The 19,553-nt window shown below is 39.6% G+C and overlaps 1 protein-coding gene across 3 annotated transcripts in view; it reads right to left on the bottom strand.

Annotated features, from left to right (window-relative positions):
- TRAK1 (trafficking kinesin protein 1) overlaps positions 1-19,553 on the bottom strand; it is a 108,734-nt gene that overhangs the window by 41,468 nt on the left and 47,713 nt on the right. Inside the window, exon 1 of one of the 3 annotated variants that reach the window (XM_086467754.1) lies at positions 5,021-5,120. The exons of 1 other annotated variant lie outside the window; for it this stretch is intronic. In XM_086467754.1, coding sequence (XP_086323880.1) covers positions 5,021-5,120 — 100 coding nt within the window. Of the gene's footprint in view, positions 1-5,020; positions 5,121-19,553 lie in introns of those variants that run through there. One more of the 3 variants, XM_086467756.1, reaches the window with a different exon arrangement.

Genomic DNA, 19,553 nt, shown 5'->3' on the forward strand with positions numbered 1-19,553 from the left:
ATCCAGCATGCTGCTTAGAGGAAAACTATGTTTTCAGGAACAACAAACAGCCATGGAAGAGAAGGGGGAGCAAGAATACCACTATTGGGAGCTGCTGCAATGAGCCACCACCCACCAAACAGGGGATTCTGGTGGAAGAAAAAAAAAAAAGAAAGAAAAAAAAATACTGCAGGAGCCAGCAGTCACAGGTGACCTCATCCTCTGCTCCCTGCGTCCCTCCAAGTCATACCCCCTCTTCATTTCTGAGACCTATCAATCAGGGACAAGGATAAAGAACTAAAAGAGAGCACCCATGATTGAAGAGGAAAGCCCAGCTCCCATTGCTCCTCTTTCCACGTATTTCCAACTACTGGGAAACTGAAGGGGGATAAGATGTTATGGTAAAGTTTCACTTTTTGGGCAGATAATACTGACCTGTATAATTACATAGTCTAACAGGGAAGGCCCTAGTGCATGAGGATTTCCCTGCTACCACAATTTATTTCCTCAGAAACTACATCAGGATAAGGGAATACAGTTCATGGAGCATATATCTCTGGCAATTTTAATACTGATGCTTCTTATCGGCAGCAGCAGACCTTGCTTTTTTTCATAACAGTTCCCTACCCAAAAGCCTTTTAACTATGGCAAGGCCTACTGTATTCTTGATCAGTCATGGGAAGCCCTGTGTCACAAATAGCTTCTGTCTCTCTCCCCGTGCTCAGAGCTCTGTCCAAACAGTGAAGATACAATGGCAAGTTCACCGTGTCCTAAATGTTGGGCACCAAGAGGTACAGACCACACACAGCAACTCTGACTGATCGGCCACGCTGGTCCTCCCTCCTCACTGCCAGATACTACTTGGCAAACATCAGCAGTCAGAGACCCTGCAGACTCGAACTCCTCTACTCAGGCTGGTTTAATTTCTGAAAGGCTATTTTTTCACTACAAGGATAAAGCGCTTGCTAAAAATCACAGCCTCAGTTCTAGAGCCACTGATAGCTATGCTCTGGCACTGGTTACTGCGAGCACTACATCAACTTGAGCCAAGTGCATGGGGAATTCTGAAACTGTGTCATAATATGTACATTCTCTTTCACATAAACTCAGAAAAATATACCTAAAATACCATCAGCTCTGTTACCGACCCAGAATATTAAGATTTTACACATTTAAAGATAAGCATGGTAGCTTCTCCTCCACTACAGACGAGTTTTTGGCAGCTCTGGCTCAAATGGGGCAGAGGCTTCAAGTCTGCTGTTGCCTGTCCTATTTGGGATGGCCCTACAAGAACATTGTCACCCGAAGAACTTAAAATTTTTAAGGGACTACTGTCATTGCAGCTTGAAAAATGTGCTTCCAAGGCACAACTTGCTAGCAGTCCAAATTTTAACACAACCTGCCAGCAGTTCCTCCAGCCTCCCCCACAACTCCGCAAGCACAGGAGCAAGCCAGTCCCTCCAGAAGGCAGACGGGGAGCTCAGCGGGTGGCTGTGACCCTGGTTAGAGGGATAAAGAGCGGTCACAGGGTGCCAACTGCTTCACAACTGTCAAGTCACACTGTGGGCGAGCTCCATGGAGGAGTCTGGAAGAGCATAACGTTGTGAGCAATACTCAGTCAGAAAGGATGTATTAGTGCAGTGAAAACCAACTACCTTTAGTTCAATAGACAATGCAAATAGATTTTTATTTTTTTTTTTTTTTTTTTAAATGTTACAGCCTAGCTTACTGTGATTTCAATGGTGTAGTTTGCAAATCAATCTTTTAATACTAAGGTGCAGTAGTAACTTTTAGAAGAGATTTTATCTTGCCATTTAAGCTATGGTTTGAAGGGTGTTTGTTTACTATCATTTCCCTCATACAGTATTCAAATAGCTTAGTAAATCCAATATTAAAGCCTCACATACAAACCTATGTTATTACTTAATCTCAGGTCTGGGAAAACAACTTTGCTAGTATTCCTTTTTTAAAGTTTATGCCTGAAGACTCAGGTAGGCAGCCATTTCAAAGTACTTCCTCTAAGCAGGGTATGAACTGCATCAAATTTTCTTGTGATGAGTGAAGAATCAAGTTAAAGGATATTTCAATAAGAACATCATACATTTGTTGCTTCTATTAGCATCAACACAGATCAAATGTGGTCACTTGGAAAATACAGCCAACAAAGCGAAATTAAGGAGATAAAGGAAAGTGCCCGGAAAGAACTCACCGTCACCGTAATGCATACACTGTTGACTGATACAGCTCAGCATAACTCTCCTGTTAAACTTTTCTTGCATGATTTTTGATTACTAGCCACTGAATCACTGTCTTGACATTCTCCTCCATCCTTGTCAAGAAATGTCTGGACTGCAGTCCTTGCATCTAATAAACGGGTATAAGGCTTAAACCAGGATCTGGACTGTAAATCTTTCAAAAATCCTAAAATGAAGTTACAAGCCATGCATTGTCAGCTGCTTCATTTTCTTAAATACATGATCTTCTCCTATTTGAACTCTTTGGGAGGGACTGGCTTTGCCAAAGCTTTCATGAATTACTAGTCTCCATTTTCTTTGCCTTAGTGCTTAAAGATTACAGAGCCCTTGTACGGCCTCCATTATAGCCAATGTCTTTGTAAGATAAAACAGGTATTTTATATTTTCTGAAAGTCAGACCCCTGGAGTGGCTGAACTTGAGATTTTAACAGTAATCATAAGACTTTTTTTGTTTAAATTAAACTTAAGCTAGATTCTTAGCCTGCATTTACCCAGTACTTTAGATAAGCAGGACTTTTAATCTAACTGTTACTTTAGAAAACTGAAATAGTAATCACTAGCTGCCATCACAGGCCCTAAACAAGGTAATAGTCTTTTCCTGTCCTACCTGCAAAAGCAAGAATCAAAACACAGCCTAGTTTCAGATGTACCTGACCCAACAAATCACTAACCAAAGAAAACTGGCAGGCTGTCCTTTCACAGCGCAGGTTCTTTTATCAACAAAAACTGGGTAGCTGCTATCAACAGATATCCCTGCACAAATTTTCACTGCAGTCAGCTCAAAGACCAGCTTATCAAGTGAAGACTAAACGTGCTGCTGTCAGGCAAACGTAGAACTCTAAAAGCAATGCACTGACTCTAGGACTGTTCTGACTAAACCTTTACAAAAGTGCTTCCCATTCTTCTCAAGAGAATTGATTCTGTAATGCTGCCAACCGCAATGCTAGTTCTGTTTCAGAGGCTCTAGAAACAGGACTGAGGGCAATCACAAGATCTAAATGTTGGGACAGGGAAAAACCTCACTACATCAAAATGACCCTGGAAATATTAGACAAATAGTGAGTACATATACTGCACATGGAATAGGCCAAACAGTTAAGAAGTCTTAATTACACAATTTTTATCCCCTTTTTATTTATTATAATGGTTAAAGTGAAACATATTCTCAGACTTTCCATTTCTGATATCAGATTTATAGCCAGACACAGTTTCTTTTTTTCAGCATGAAAAGGCTACATGGTGTTTCTATCTGCTTTGCTTATAGAATGGATTATAAAGATAAATACTATTGTTTACAAGTGCGACCATGTGCTAAGATACATCAAAATACCATCTATAATTTTGTGCATCTGTATCACTACTACACTGAGTGTGTAGGTGATCTAAATGTATAGGTGGAGGAGAGAAGGCATTTCTAATACATACTGAGCTTTTGAGGGGAAGGTACTGTAGAAAGACAGGGCTAAATCTATCCCAGATGACACTCAACATTTTTTTTTCTCTCAAAATCAACAAGACTAGCTTCAGACTGTAGATCTAGATGAAAGGTAAAGTCAGCAGGAAGAATACAAACAGCATGCTGTATGTTTCAGCAATCATTTAATCACTTAAAAAAAAAAACAACCACCACAACCAAGAAAACAAACATAAAACAGTATCGGTTGGCCTCTCTTGAGAAGTTTCCTCCCCAACCCAACCCCCAGTTTTAAAGTTTCCTTTTACCAGTACGCTCTCCAGCACCTTTCCATTTTGCACAGACACACAAGTTGTCTGAGCTTCAGAGACCCACAACAGGAGAGATGGATATTTTATTGACTGAGTATGACTGAAATCCAGACGGAATATTCAATTCTGAGCAAGTCTTTACAGGCAAGTCCTATGCAACAGGATCCAAAGAGCATGTTTCATCCACTGAGGCTATGGACTCAGGAACTCTTTCCCACGAGGTGAATAAGGATGTAAACTCACAGCAGGTCACATTCTCTGTGCTAACCATCTTTCAAAATATCCTTAGACCAGCTTTATGATAGCATATTTGGAAGTACCAGTTCTCTGCCACAAACCTGCTATTTTAGAGAAAAAATTACTGCACGTGAAAGAATTTAAATGGTGCATCTTTTTGTACCTGAAGCCCTGAAAAAGACTGCCAGACTGGCTGGAAGCAGCCCTTGAACGGGTACACTCTGTATACAGCAGGTGCCAGGAGATTTTCAATGCACATACATTCACATTCCCACTCTCTGGGACAGTTGTCTGCAATACTGCACATGTCCATTATTTCCACAAATACGGCAAGATTTTTGGGTTGTTAGTTTTGTTGAAAGGTTAAGTCACAAGACTCAAAACCTGGATTATTTCTGTCTGTGCTTATCTGTGAACTTGAAAACACATAAAATTGTCCTGTTGTTCTACTCATTTGTAGAATTACCTGTTGAGAATGATAACCTAACACACACAGTTTTGTAACACACATACCTAAGATGTATATATAAAAAAGCCCTACTATTCCTAGGAAAGATAAATTTCCCAAATCCAGTTTCATTACAAAAAAGGTATTGCACAGCCTACATCTGTTGATCACGTTTTTCTTATTTGAAGAGGTGTACATAAATTAAGATTTATCCTCTTCCAATGAGTATTTTCTTAGTATTTCATCCGAATGTACTGGCTACACATTAAAAAAATTGTAAAATTTAGTAATTTAAATCCACAAACATCACTCACATCACTTATATGCTGCCAAGTGCTACTACCATAAAAGTTTAAAACCAAAAAGTGAAAAGTACCTTCTTCCAAGATATCAAGGCTCTGATTGTTAAATGTGCATTCTCTCTTATTTTCCTTTTCATAGTCATACTCAAAGCTTTCTTCTTCGTTTACTGACATTGCCGAAGTTATCCCAGATAGAGACGATACGATGCCTTAGTCTCACAGGAGACAGGAAGTCATTACCTCGGAGGCTGTATTTTTGGGCAGAGCAAAGCAAGGTCTCCACAAAGCAGGATACCATCTTTCCTCACTCACATGCTCAGTCAGGGAGCTCCTGAGCAACTGAGCATTTGTCCTTAGCACAACAGCTTTACATTGTACAGACGGGGTGGAGGAGGGAAGAGACCATCTGCCTAATAATTACTAGAAGATTTATGTTGTTCCTCATACCAACATAGGGTAGCCAATTTTTGCTCAACAGTTCCGCTAGCATATTTCAGACAAAGTAAGTGGGCTGAAAGCCCCCTCCCCAGCACTCAATTCAACAAGGTTCTTCTTCCTCTGCCCCTGCTCTTCCAAGTGAAGTGGTAGATTCCCACAAGCGTCTCAGCAACACGACAGTCCGACCCAGCCTCTGACTGTCACACCCAGTGAAGGGTGTGCACCTTCACAGAGTTAAATCACCTCCCAAGTTGCCTAATGCTGCAAGCAACAGGTATCACAGGAGCAGTGAATACCCCAAGCCTGTAGACATTCACAGACATTCACATGCCAATCCCACCCAGCAGAGCGATCTCAAAAGGTGCGGCTTTTTTATAGCATGGTCTGACTGCAGCATCCACCACACACTACAACTGCCACGTGAAGAAGTAGGCTGGGGGGAAGAGAGCTTTTTTTATTGCTTTTACAAAAGGAAATACTACGTTGTACGAAGGATTTAAATGACATATCACATCAGCTGTCAAATACCATGTTTTCCACAGTCATCTTTACTCTTCTGAGTGCTGTGGGACATAGAACACCTCAAGTCCACATATGGCACCGTAGTGCATTTTCAAGGGTGTACCTATCTTATCTGTTCAACAACAAACAAAACTCCTTGGGCTCAGACCTCTTGGTTTCCAATCGGTTGTGTTTGCTAAACTTGACTACACATATAGGGCATGGCAACTTAATTTAATTTTTTTGCAGCTACAGATATTAAATGTTTGCCCAGTTGCCTCCCTTACTTTCAATGGCAAATAGTTCCCCTTTGCTGCTTGCAGAAAGCATTCCTATCTGCATCACAAGGCAAAGCAGTTGCAGGGAAAGTGGGGGCACCGCAAGGCAAAGATCGTTCATCACCCTCTGAGGGGACATAGCTGCTGGGGAGGGAGACAGACCAAAGTTACAAGCCCACAGAACATAACTGTTAGAATGATGTAGGAACAATTTCTCTATTACAATTTCTCTAGTGGCATGAAAGTATGAGGTAGTATGAGATGGGAAGGAACTAATTTATACAATGATGATTTACTCTGTTTTAAGTTTTACTCATGATATTTATCTACAAACAACGTAACAATGTTTATATAAACAATAGCCAAAAGATACGAAATACGCATAAGTGCTTGCTGAGGAAAGGAACACTCATTTCTGAATAAAGAAAGATCTTACTACTCAAACTTAACTTGACCTTTGACTACCAAAATTTACTGCAATATTCAGCAGCAGCAATAGCCTCAAGAACTCATTTGGGGAAAAAACCAGGACTGTTCTTTTCTCCCTGTATCATGACATTAAAAGATGTAATTTTAATAATAATGCAATGGGGATACTTAGAGTTTCTGATTCCTTAGAGCTTTTCTGTGTCTTCATTTCTCCTCTGTAACAGTGAATCAAAAACTCTTCAAAAAAAGAAAAAAAAAAAATCAGACAGTAAGAGTCTTAAGTACCTACTTGCCATCCAGTGTCAATTTGACCATTTTGTTAACAGCTAGAGAATGGACATTCAGAGACTAAGCAAAAAAATAAGACAAACATCTTTAAAAGAAGGCAACAAGCATCTTTTAAAGCTTAGGGACAGAAAAGTCTACCCCAACCCTGTTGATTTTTAACTCTGTTGTTTTAATATCGCTGACAAGTGTTCAACTACAGCTAATGAACCAGGAGAGCAGGGCAGTGGGTGACACACTGAAAACATGTGTGTTGCTGCCCAATATACATGACAATATAAGGAGAGTAAATGAATATTCCCACAAGCTGACTTCTGAACTGTGACTCATGCCAACTCATGCTGCCCAGAAGGACTCTGACATTCAAAAGCTGAAAGGCAAGTGCCTATTTTGATATCGGCATATGATAAACACTGGTGCAAATTCATAATGGGTGGAGAAGGAATGTATACCGCACCCTCATACTATCAACTCATTTTTAGTGGTATTCCGCGCTAAGTCCATTTACTAGTGCAGGAGTATTTAGTTGCTAAAGAGCCAGGTTTCCAATACATACCAAACAATAAGCAGCTATGGTGGCAGGGGAGGAAGCTGAATTGTATACAGTTCTGAAAATATACATTCTAATCAGGAAAGATTAAAAATAGATTTTTAATATTGCCTGTAAGACTTAAAGAACATACTAGACTGACCATTCATTTTTATGGGTTGCCAACTACTGCAAAGTAAATTTGGCATATTTGCTGCAATCACTGCTCTGAATTTGTGGCCAAAAACATTCAGCTCCTTTCAGGAAGCTTGCTAAGTGAGTTGCAATGCTTAAAGCACAAAGATGTACATTCTTCATGCGATGCTTGCAGAGGACCATCTTACAGATGCTTACAGACCATCTTCAGTAACTTTGCAATCAAACAGGAAACACACAAACTGGGAGCTAGTTTATAGAGGGGGCAGCTGGATGCAATACAAACTCTCATATCTTGACTCATTTCCAAGGAACTCCAATGCATTCAAATCATTATAACCTTCCCTTATCAACAAAAATATCTAGACTTTTGCACAAATAACCACATTAACTTTGGCCACAATTAACTAGCAACAACAACGTTGCATTTAGAACAAAGGGATTGTAAGCAAACAAGTCCTAAAAATAGTGGCTGAAACGGCAGCACCCAGATTTAAAATACGTTGATGAAGAAATGTGGGTGTTTTGGGGCGAGATTTTCAGAGAAAAGACATATATTGGTCACCGAACATGTAGTTTCTATTAAGACATACAGTCAAGCAAAGTTAATTGTTCAAATTTTTATAGGTTTTGCATGTTTCCCACTCTTTCAAAACCCCACCCAAATTATCTTCTGTCGCTCAACTAAAAGGATGGCAGGTTACTTTTGCAGAAAGGGAATTAAACAGGATGAAGTGGGAAAATGCTTATCTGGAAATTTAGCAGCTGAGCAGAATAAAGAAGAAAAATACCTTTATACTCAAATATAAGCCACATAAAGACAACATACAAATGGAAGTAACTTAGGTCAGACTGGATAAAGAATAGAGTCAATGGAGAAATAAAGAAAAAGAAGTGACATGGCAAAAGTCAGAAAACTAGGAAAATGGTATCAATGATTACATGAATATATACAAGGTTCAACTGTATTTATCAAGTATAAAGGACATAGGACCAAAGCAAGAGCAACCTGAACGAGAATTTTAGCTACACTCCTATAGAGCAAGGGCTGTTTCAGAGATTGCATGCTACAGACATTCGTAAGATTCTCTCACATTTAGATGGCATACCCACAGTCAGCATCCACTCAACATCCAGAGTAACACCAGGGTTACTCTGTCCACATTGATGGAGACAAAAGGGGCTAACGTGTGAGGGAGATGATGATTCATCATAAATGCCCAACCATCAACCAAGCTCCTACTGCAAGGGAAAGGGTGTCAAGGGAAGCATATTTTAAGTAAAAAGGTTGACTGTGCCACCCACAGAGCCAGCAGATGTACGTTTGCAAGGTTACCTGTAACTAAGGTGCACAGAAGAAACATGGAGAACCAAGAACTCTCAAAAAGCTGCAGCAGCAGCAAATATGAAATCATCTTCTAATGCTACCTTAAAGGAATGATCAAGAAAAAAAAATAAAAAAAATAAAAAGAACCAGGACACAGTCACATCTGTAAAGGCACACTAATATAAGCAAGGCAAGGACAAGTAACCAGTCTTAAAGTGGCTGAGAGGTCAAGGAGAACAAGCATTAACATTGTTAATTATTGTTCAGCTAAAAAGAAATTTAGCAAGCTTGCCAATAATCATTTCAGTGGAGTGGAAAATAGAACAGAGGACTCCAAACAGTAACTGCAAACAGAATACATGATGAAAACATTTCCATATGAGCAGGAAGGAAATGCAGGCAAGAGTTGAAAGTTACAGAGAAGAGCAAAAGCAGGATAAGGGGTGCCGAAACAACCAAGACAGTGAGTTGTTCAAGTAAATATAAAAAAAGGTGTTAGAAGCTTCGGCATGTGTAACAATCAGGCACACAGTGTGACTGGTGGGGGGAAAAAATAAAAAGACGCTATTTTTCCCACCAGAAATTGCCAAAACTCACTGTCAATGAAAGAAGAAGGGAAGAGCCAATTGCACATACACAAGTTATCTGGAATTGTAAGGCAATGAACTCTCAGGTATTAGCACGGATCTGTTCTGCTAGAAACAAAGAAGTAACGGAAGAAACCACAGAAAGGTAATCTGATCCAAAGTCAACCTGGATTTCACTAGATAGCATTGTTCATTGAGAGAATGAAAACTACTGGCCTAAAAAAAGAGGAAGGGGGACAAAGCTATTCATAAAGATTTCTAGGGGTATCTATAGAATCATCGAACAGTTTCGGTTGGAAGAGACCTTCAAGATCATAGAGTCCAACCTTTGTCCCAGCTCTATCAACACCACTAAACCATGTCCCTAAGTACAGCATCTGCCCGTCTCAAACACCTCCAGGGATGGTGACTCCACCATCTCCCTGGGCAGGCTGTTCCAGTGCCTGACAACCATTTCAGTAAAGAAATTCTTCCTAATATCCAGTCTGAACCTCCCCTGGTGCACCTTAAAGCCATTTCCCCTTGTTCTATTGCTTGTTACTAGGGAGAAGAGACCGACCCCCACTTCGCTACAACCTCCTTTCAGGTAGCTGTAGAGTGCGATAAGGTCTCCCCTCAGACTCCTCTTCTCCAGACTAAACAGTCCCAGATCCCTCAGCTGTTCCTCATACAAGATAACGCTCCAAATCCTTCACTAGCTTGGTAGGCTGCTGCTGTACTTACCTGTTTATTTAGTTGTTAGGGGTTCATGAAGTTTTTTGCATTACTTTTTTCCCCCCAAGTTACATTGTGTGCTGTTTTTTTTAAGAATCTATGTGTTTTTTCTCTAAAAACACACCTAGCACCACCTAGACTTTTATCCTGTTATCTTTCATAAGAGTCTACAAAAGTTTCACCTTTTCTTCTTTTATCATTGGTTCTGTCAGTCTCAGTCTGCTATGAATAGCTACTTTCCTACTCAAGTACACACCCAGCTCTTTCCCCTTCCCTGTTCTACCTACACAATGTATTTCATTAATGCCAAGTAAGGCAACACTGTCACTCATATTATAAAATATTATACTTGCAAATGTATCTAAAAAGCACAGTGTAATAGTTGTTATTTATATGTTTCAACTTATTGTAATGTTAGTTAACACCAGTGATTCAAATAGAGTGTGACATTTTATTGTCTAATTCCATCTACTCCTACCAAAAATAAACTCTGTAGAGGATCTTATGTAAAGGGATTAATTCATTATTTCAACCCTAGAAAGTCTTTGTAACGATTTATAAATTGTAAATTTTGAGCATTTTTTCATTTGCTCTTGCAAGGTATTAAAAAAAATTACTGTCACCAAACGCAAGTTGCAGACATCATTACTATGTCGGTCCATACAGAAGTGCACTACATCTGAGGTAGCAGTGAGTCACTTCTTTACCTATTAGGTTAAATAATAGCATTAAAGCCTTATATCCTGGTGTAATTTTAGAGGTTTTTTCTTTGAAGTACAAGAAACCACATGCTGCTAAAACAATTATTAAAAAAAGGGAAAACAAATGAAGTCACACCTTTTAAATGGAAATCGGAGTCCCAGCAGCTCTGACAAAGAACATATGAACAATTTAATCAGAAAAATAATTCTATAGGATAACATCTTGTGAGGTTTTCTATTAGTTTCAATGTATCACCAACTTTTCTCCAATGTTATATTTACCAAAAAGGGTGAACTGGGTGAAATTCACAATTGAATGCACATATACCTCTGCGCTTCAGAGTGCCCATGTATATAGCAGAGAAATAAGCTCTCTAACTGTGCTTCATCTTGTCTGAAAATAGATACTCAAAACAGGTCAGCTGAGCTGCAACTGCCTATCGCTCTCTACTGAACATAAAAAGAATCTCAGGCAAATGACTCTGGTATCAATGGATATACGGCAGAAAAATCAAACATCAATCAAGAGACAGGCATCTCTCAACATGCCATCTGCTCCAGGTTTTTGGAAAAGCTCCATTTTCTGCTATAAAGATGCCTTTTGTCTCCCACTACAATTACAATACCTTTCTCCATCAACAGGAAATGCCAATACTATTTTAAACCCAAATTAATATGCCTTATTAATTTGGCCTTATCGAAGGCCAAACACTATGCCTTCCACCGCACCTCTCAAATCCTCCTCTCTTTCTCATGCATTTCAACTGGGAGAAGCAAAAGAAAGCTAAACCCCATAAAGTTTCATGAAACCCTGTAAGACTACCATTCACCTTAGAGGCTGAGACAGGACCCACAGCACTAGCCTTCCATAGTGTAAGAAGTAATATTTTAATAAAAAATAAAATATCATTTTTAAAAAGCATGATGTCTTACCTGCTACTGAAGAGATTTTTCCCTATCAGACATGAAACATTGCTTTTTTTTTACGGGAGAACTTCCCAAATACTTCAAGCAGCCAGCCAGCACATATTCTGTCTGACCCTCTGTAGATCTCAGCTCATGGAAGAAGTATGCTGGGCAGCAGCTCAGCACTCACAAGACAACTTGTAAGCCCAGAATCAGATCAAGCACTACAGTGCTCCTGAGGCCCTGATCCTATAAGGTATTTAAACACTTGCCCAACACCTGTTGCTTATTCCATTACTGTGGAACTCCCATAGTTTCACCAGTGCAGCACATACCTTAAGACAAAATTGAAAAGCAGATCAGCTCTTAGCTCAGACATTCAGGTGTGCCACACTTCTGCATAATGACACTGACCAGACAAAGAACCATAAAAATGAACAATAAAAAGAAGGCTATCTGTATTAAACCTAGCAGGGCTAAAAATCAGTTACAGCTTTTAATGACAGTACAACTGTAATATTTCTTAAGCTTCTAAAACCAGGCCAACTCAGTCTGTTACATCACGCAGATTAATCAGATGCTACCGTATTTACTAGGGTTAAACCTAGAGGATAAAGGTTACATAATGGATTCAATCCAACTTAAAGTGGTCAGATCTTTCAGATAAATATGCATCTCTCCTCTCTGAACACCTGGACAAGAATAATCAGCTAAACATAATAGAAGTTAGTTTAACAAGCTTCTGAAAGTGCATTCAGTTCTGAGCTCTAGTACAGAGAAAGAAATGGAGGCCCATGCCACACAAAAGATCATAAAAACCCATTTAAATTTTATCACACATACCTTTACTCTCTATGTCCTCTCTGATATTGTTATCAAAGCACTATGAAATATCTTTGTGTACTACATACATACAACATCCCCTGGGCCTACACTCCTTACTTCTTTCTGTTCTTTGCTTCACTGTGATCTTGGATCTGCCTTGTGTAAGCCAAGCTCTCCAACCAGAATAAAATCCATATACAACTACTACTTTCCCAAAGGCGGCATTTTGGTTACCACTGAGTGCCATTGATGAAGAATCTTGATTTTTCCACTCTGCAGAGTACAGTTCTAGCCATTCCTCGTGTGCCTTCTATCAGAAGTCTGATGAAAACATTCAGTGCTCTGATAAAGAAATAATTGCCCAAGCAGACATTAGAAAAACCACAAGAGTCCCCAATGATAGCGCTCACCAGAGTTTCTAATTTTTCCAATTCAAAAAGTCAACATGCTCACTTTTAAGAAGCTACAGTTCTAAATGTATTTCACATACGAATAACAGCAGAGAAAACATGTACTGCCTATTAACACATTAAATATATACATATTACAGCATACTGGTAATGCAGAAAACCCCACTTAAACCAATACAGAATCCTACAGCAAGTGTTTTTTAATTCAGCTCAATTATTATAAATACAGTCAGCATTTCAAATATTTCTTCCCCTGCCTAAAAATTGCTCATGTAGTGCATATGCTTCTCTGCCACTCCCTTTGAAAAAGAGCAAGCTATACAGCAGTCTCTTGTAGCATGCTTACAAGAGATGTTGAGGTGCAACATACATGCAGGCATCTCTGCTACACCAGGGTGCTGCCTTTTTCAAGGTATTTCATTTTTAAAACCATTGAATAACGATGATTCAGTCTTACAAGCTCCAAATTCTGCAATGAGAGACTAGAAAGAAATATTTACCATCTGTGCATTCTTCATAATACCAGTCCAGTTCATAATAATCTGCTTCAATAAATTTCTGCATAGTCAGTATCCTTCAGCAACATAGACTTCACTTCGCTGCTAAGGTCAAGTGAAATGCAGCCATGCCTTCCTGCCTTTGCAAAATGCCACAGTGCAAGGAAGCTCACAGGAAGCTGAAAATGAGCTGCACATCTTCAATGAGGCTGCAACTAAAATAAAAAGGGGGTGTGGAGAGTGTATTTGGAAAAAAATAAAAATAAAATTAAAAAAATAGAAAAAGGATGCAGAAGGGAGAAGCAGATGCCGTGGCAGCTCCTCTAATAAAGCAGCTCTGCACAGGAGCCTTGGATGGGTGTTAACAAAACCATCCTATCAAAAGGCTGATGCGCTGACGCGAGGGACACACACCACCGCCTGCCTGGCTCTCACTCCCTCCTCTCCTCCCCAGCCTCCACATCGCTTTCGGTCGAACATGTTGCCATGGAGACAAGCGATGGCTCCAAAAAGCGATGCGGAGATGAAGAAAATGCATTTTGCTGTCTCTGGCTTTACAGACGAGAAGTACTCCTCCATACTGGAACCAAAAATCCTTGCTCAAACAGATGATACAACTCTCTGCTGACTGCTCACCGAAAAACAGCGTGATGCCACCGCAATTCACTGGGTACATGCAGGATATTAATAATGAAAATCTAGTCCATTACTACTCTCCTCCACACAGTTTGATAAAAGCCTGCCTTCCCCATGGAAAATTAAACTACATTACTGCTCTGTTACACTGTTCTGGGCTGATATAATAGACTCCTTTATGCATCCTGTTACTGCAAAAGTGGCAAACAAAAACTGAGAATCAGAAAAATCAGGACAGGAATACATTTCCCCTTGCAATAAAGTTAATCTGCTTCTACTTTTTGCCCTCTGCATGAACCACTGGCCCTTTTATTTTTTTTCAAGCATCTAAGCTTCATAGCTGAAAACAAGAAATTACGACAAACTTTCACCACTCTACTCCTAAAAACGCTGGAGGTTGTCACACAGAATAGCTTAATGTTCATGTTCAGTGTTTTGGAAATGAAAGAAAAGACTTTACTTTCCCAGCACCCAATAAAATAGTGTTTAAGTTATTAGAAAATAATCTGAGGAAAAGATGGCCTTAAATCATTATCATCATCATCATACACAGCATTCAAAAAAGCATGACTAAATCTGTGCAGGTACAAGTACCAAAGAGATTGACAAACATTTTGTTCATAACCATCACATATTCTTCACCCCTTTCTCCCTCTTTTATTTAGGAAACTGTACTTCTTTGCAGACACCAGCAGAAGCATTGGGACAGATTAAGTTGTGACATGTTAATAACACAAGGTAGGAGGCCATATTGGGTCTGAGCAAGGAAGTGACTGCCTAGCTGAAGATTCCATCTACCAGAACAGCCATGAGCAGGTAAGGGAGAACTCAGCCAATACTTCCCTCAACTGCCCTCCCAACTTCCAATTTTTTCCAGCTTCAGAGACAGCCCGAGACAGATACAGTTTCTACTTTCAGAAATTCCTGAAGGACTTATCCTGTCTATTCTTGAGCCCATGTACATTTTTAGCAACTCCAACATCCACTTGCAAGGAGTTCCACACACCTCTACTATTCACAATATAAGAAACCCTCACCTTGTGCTTTGCAACTCACTTTTATTAACTTAATTCAATGCTTCTAGCTCTGGAAATCTGAACACTCAATTAATCTCTCCTTTTCAATCACTCATGACTTAGCAGATTTCTATTAAGCTCACCCTCACTTGTGTCTTTTCTAGTTGTTACTCCCTGATTGATACCACTTTGCTTTACTGTAACAGAAATAGGTAAGGAATAGTCAAGCTATGCAGAGGAAAACACTTCGGTTTCATGACCACATTAGTATTTCAGCTTTACTGGTATAAAAAGTTATCACTGCAGTAACTTTGAGGTTGGGAATTGACACATCCCTTTTATATATTGATGGTTGAAGCAGATCTGTTCAGGCATCCACCATGTATTTGTCAGTGGCAATTGCCTAAGTTATTCACTCCGCACCAACACTCCAGACCAGGGCCAAACTCAAATACAGCTTTGTCTGCAAGTGCATTATTTCATCGTAACATAATGTTTTTAAGTCTACAAATAAAAAAAAAAAAATTGTTTTTAAAAAAATATCACTGTCTTCATCCTACAGTAACCTATTTGACAATATGCACAAAACTGCCCTCTACTCAGCACTGGCGAGGCCACACCTAGGGCACTGTGTCCACTTCTGGTTTCCCCAGTACGAGAGAGATGGATGTACCAGAAGGAGTCCAGTGAAGAACCACAAAGATGAAGGGACCGGAGCATCCCTCCTGTGAGCAGAGGCTGCGACAGCTGGGACTGTTCAGCCTGGAGAAGGCTCAGGGGGATCTCATCAATGTGTATAAATACCTGAAGGGAGGGCACAAAGAGGACAGAGCCAGGCTCTTTCCAGTGGTGCCCAGTGACAGGACCAGAGGCAACGGGCACAAACGGAAATGTAGGAAGTTCACTCTGAACATAAGACTTTTTTTTTAATTTCTTTTTTTCCTAGAAATACTAGGGTGACTGAGCACGGACACAGCCTGCTTTAGAGGACCCTGCTTGAGCAGGATGGTTGGACCAGATGACTTGCAGACGTCCCTTCCAATTTCAACCATTGTGCTATTCTGTGATTTTGTAGTTCAAGGGCCTCCACCCATTTATTTCATTTTTTTAACTGCCAAAGACTTAAGATTCTTGGAACTTCTTTCATTATACAAAATACTTATTTTTAAATTCCTAGACAGTAGTAGCAAAGGCGTATGGTTTCACATCACTGTGAACTTTAAAGATTCACAGAGACTGAAGTGCTAGAGCTCTTCTGCAAATACAGTTCACCCTTGCCCCTACGAGACATTCTTGGCTGGGCAGCAAACTGGTTTCATTCAACTTCACTCTTAACATCCCTGTCTGTTCTTCTCCCAGCAGCAGCCACCTGGGGTCAAGGCCTGCAGCTCTCCTGCAGCCAGTCTCCAGATGAGGAGATCCAATGGTTTGTACTTCAGTTATTGCTGGTGGACAACTGAATGGTGTAATATCCAAGTAAAGGAAGTCAACCTGCTCTAGGCTGGAAGCACTGCCATTCTCGGGAGGCTAACTCAAAGCAAAGAAGCACACCCTTAATCTGAGCAATCTGATCTAGATGAAGATGTCCCTGCTCACTGCAGGGGGTTGGACTAGTTGACCTTTAAAGGTCCCTTCCAGCCCAAATCATTCTGTGATTCTATGAATCAAGAAATCACCACATTTACTGGTGCTTCCCCCCCATTTATAAGATACCATGAAGTGTCAACAAGAATTGAACAGCCTGCACCTGAGCTTTGGCTGCCAGAACGAAGGGGGTTTTCTTCAGCTTCTGCCCCTCTGCACCCACCACAGGCCAGAAAATCTTCATGCCCTATTAGCTTCTCAGCCCTATACATGAAAAGCACAAAAATACTCTTATTTCCCCACAGAGAGGGCAGAGGCTGACAGAGCCATTGCTTTTGCATCAAGCTAACTTTAGCCCTCTTGATTTCAAGAGGCACACTGCCATAACAAGCCTGAAAAACAAAACTTAACTTTCATTTTGACAGAGATGGCATTATTTTTGGTTTAATTTTAGTGATTAGATATTTGTTATGCCCAATACTGACATGAAAGCAAAATATTAAATGTTCATGAGCTTCAGGTTAGTAGATCACAAAGGATTATATAAAAGCCAGTCAAAGCCTTTGGACATGCAAAGGTCACACAATTACCTTCAAAAAAAACTTCTCATATTTTGAATAGTGCAAACATTTTGCCAAACTGATCATTCTGCCCTCAACACTGTGCCATCTTGAAACAGAAGAATGTGTCAAGGCACTCCAGCCCCAGATCAGTCTTGCAGAATTTCAGTTACGCATACTCACAAGGCAAGAACTGCACATGCTATTAAATGCAATTAAGGCTACACTGTTAAAATACTGTCTGAGAAAAATAAAGGTTCCTATGGCAACATTAACTCAATTGCTCTGCATATAAGCTATTTGTTCTACTTGTATTATTTTTGTCCAAAAGGTAATTTCAGTCTGGTAACGCTATTAAGCAAGCATTTAAAATATAAAGAATTAACACTGGCTACCAGCTTAAATTGCTGCAAGGACTGTCTCCTTTTTATTTCATAACATTTTAAACAAAGGAAATCTTCAACATGCTAGAATTTTCTTCTCACTGTCTTCCTGAATATACTCCCCCTTTCAGCAAGACAGGATAAAAATAGTTCAAGGTGGGGGTTTTGGGCTTTTTGTTTGTTTGTTTTATTGTTACTTTTCTACATACCTGATCGGAAGCATATATGTGTAATCCAGAAAGGCTTTATTTTTCTGTGGAGAAAATCACTTGTGTGGTCAAAAGATTTCAGAACTCCCCAATAGACTTAGAAATATGGGATAAATGTATGATCTTCCCAACATCAAGACAGAAACCCTGGACAGAAAGAATACTCTATATAGATACACACAGAGGTATCCACATGCAAGCACCCCTTCAATTATATGAGAAATGGTAGCACTATAAAGCAGGAGCTGGAAGGGTTGTCAAGCTGAACATGAAAAGTCTGACCAGGCCAACAAAGCAGCTGCATGCTTGCAGAACCTACTTGCAACTTCTGTAGCCCTACTTTTCCTTCCTACAGCTGTATATCGGACTCATATTATGTAAAACTTACCAGAATGGTACATTTTTCTCGTGGACTGCTTCTACAAACATTGAACCTCTGTGTATTCAAATCTCCGTATTACAACACTGCATTTGGTTGGGGTGTTAGTGTGCTACTTGCCTAAAAGTTCATATAAAACTTCAGATTAAGAAAGATTTCAAGTAATAGATCTGTGTCTATAAGGGACTTCCTTTTCCCGTTCCAAAGCTAAATATAATTATTCACATTCATTCAGCATTTCCTTCCAGCTGCTAAATTTCGTTCTATTTTTCTATGCTTAGTTTTAAAGCAAACCAAAAAAACCACTTTTACTTGTTTTCCACAGAGCAAAATACACAGACTGATAAAGAATTCTGGTAGCCAACTGTGATCAGCTAGACTGAGTGCTCCTGAAGTCTGCAGTTACAAAGGGGTTTTATTAGTAAGAAAAGTTGGCTTGAAAAGCTCATGAGACTTCTTCTCCTTCCTTTTTGCTGGAATAAATCCATGCCATAGGTCAACACTAAACTCATCTGCCTAAATTAGTCAGGTTAAAAAAAAAAAAAAAATTAAAAAAAATTAAAAAAAAAATCACACAAACCCTTTTCCTTGTTTGAAGAGAATTTTTGACAAAGATAATTTCAACTACCCCATTTATAAGCATGGCCTACTAAGAAAGTTGTAGCAGCTAGGGTGCAAAGTAGCAGCAAGTCATCTCTGCTGGCAAATACAGTATTCAAAGGGTTTCATTACATAGTATGTCACTATAAACGATGTGTTCCCATGTATAGTTGTTCTTAGCTTTCTTCTCCAAACCTTTTCCAATTCCAGGAGGATCCTTTGAAACTGAACGCTGGAGCTGGATGGAGTATTTCCATGGCAGCTGCAACAGTGTGCTACCTCTAATTTGATTAACTCTGGGTCACATTTCTTCTCTTGGCTACAGTATCACATCAGGACGTTCAGATAAATAAACACCATATCCTTTCATTATTTTCTACAGTCGCCAAGACAGTCGCCACCGCTCAGGATAAAGTTGCCCACCCCATTAACATTGTCTGGAGTCCTTGTTATCTGAGGAGCAGGTGCACCATCCACCACTATCCAATGTATGTCATTAATAGTCAGGCATTGCCAGAATACATACTTCACAAACTGGCATTTTTAAACTGACTTCAAAAAAAAAAAAAGAGGTATTTAAAATTATTTATTTATTTTTTAAAAGCATTAAAAAGGAAAGTAAGCATATTTAAAAGCCCAACTGATTTTCAAGGACAG

The sequence above is a fragment of the Leptosomus discolor genome, chromosome 7, assembly GCF_034619465.1.
Source record: "Leptosomus discolor isolate bLepDis1 chromosome 7, bLepDis1.hap2, whole genome shotgun sequence".
Lineage (NCBI taxonomy): Eukaryota > Metazoa > Chordata > Aves > Leptosomiformes > Leptosomidae > Leptosomus > Leptosomus discolor.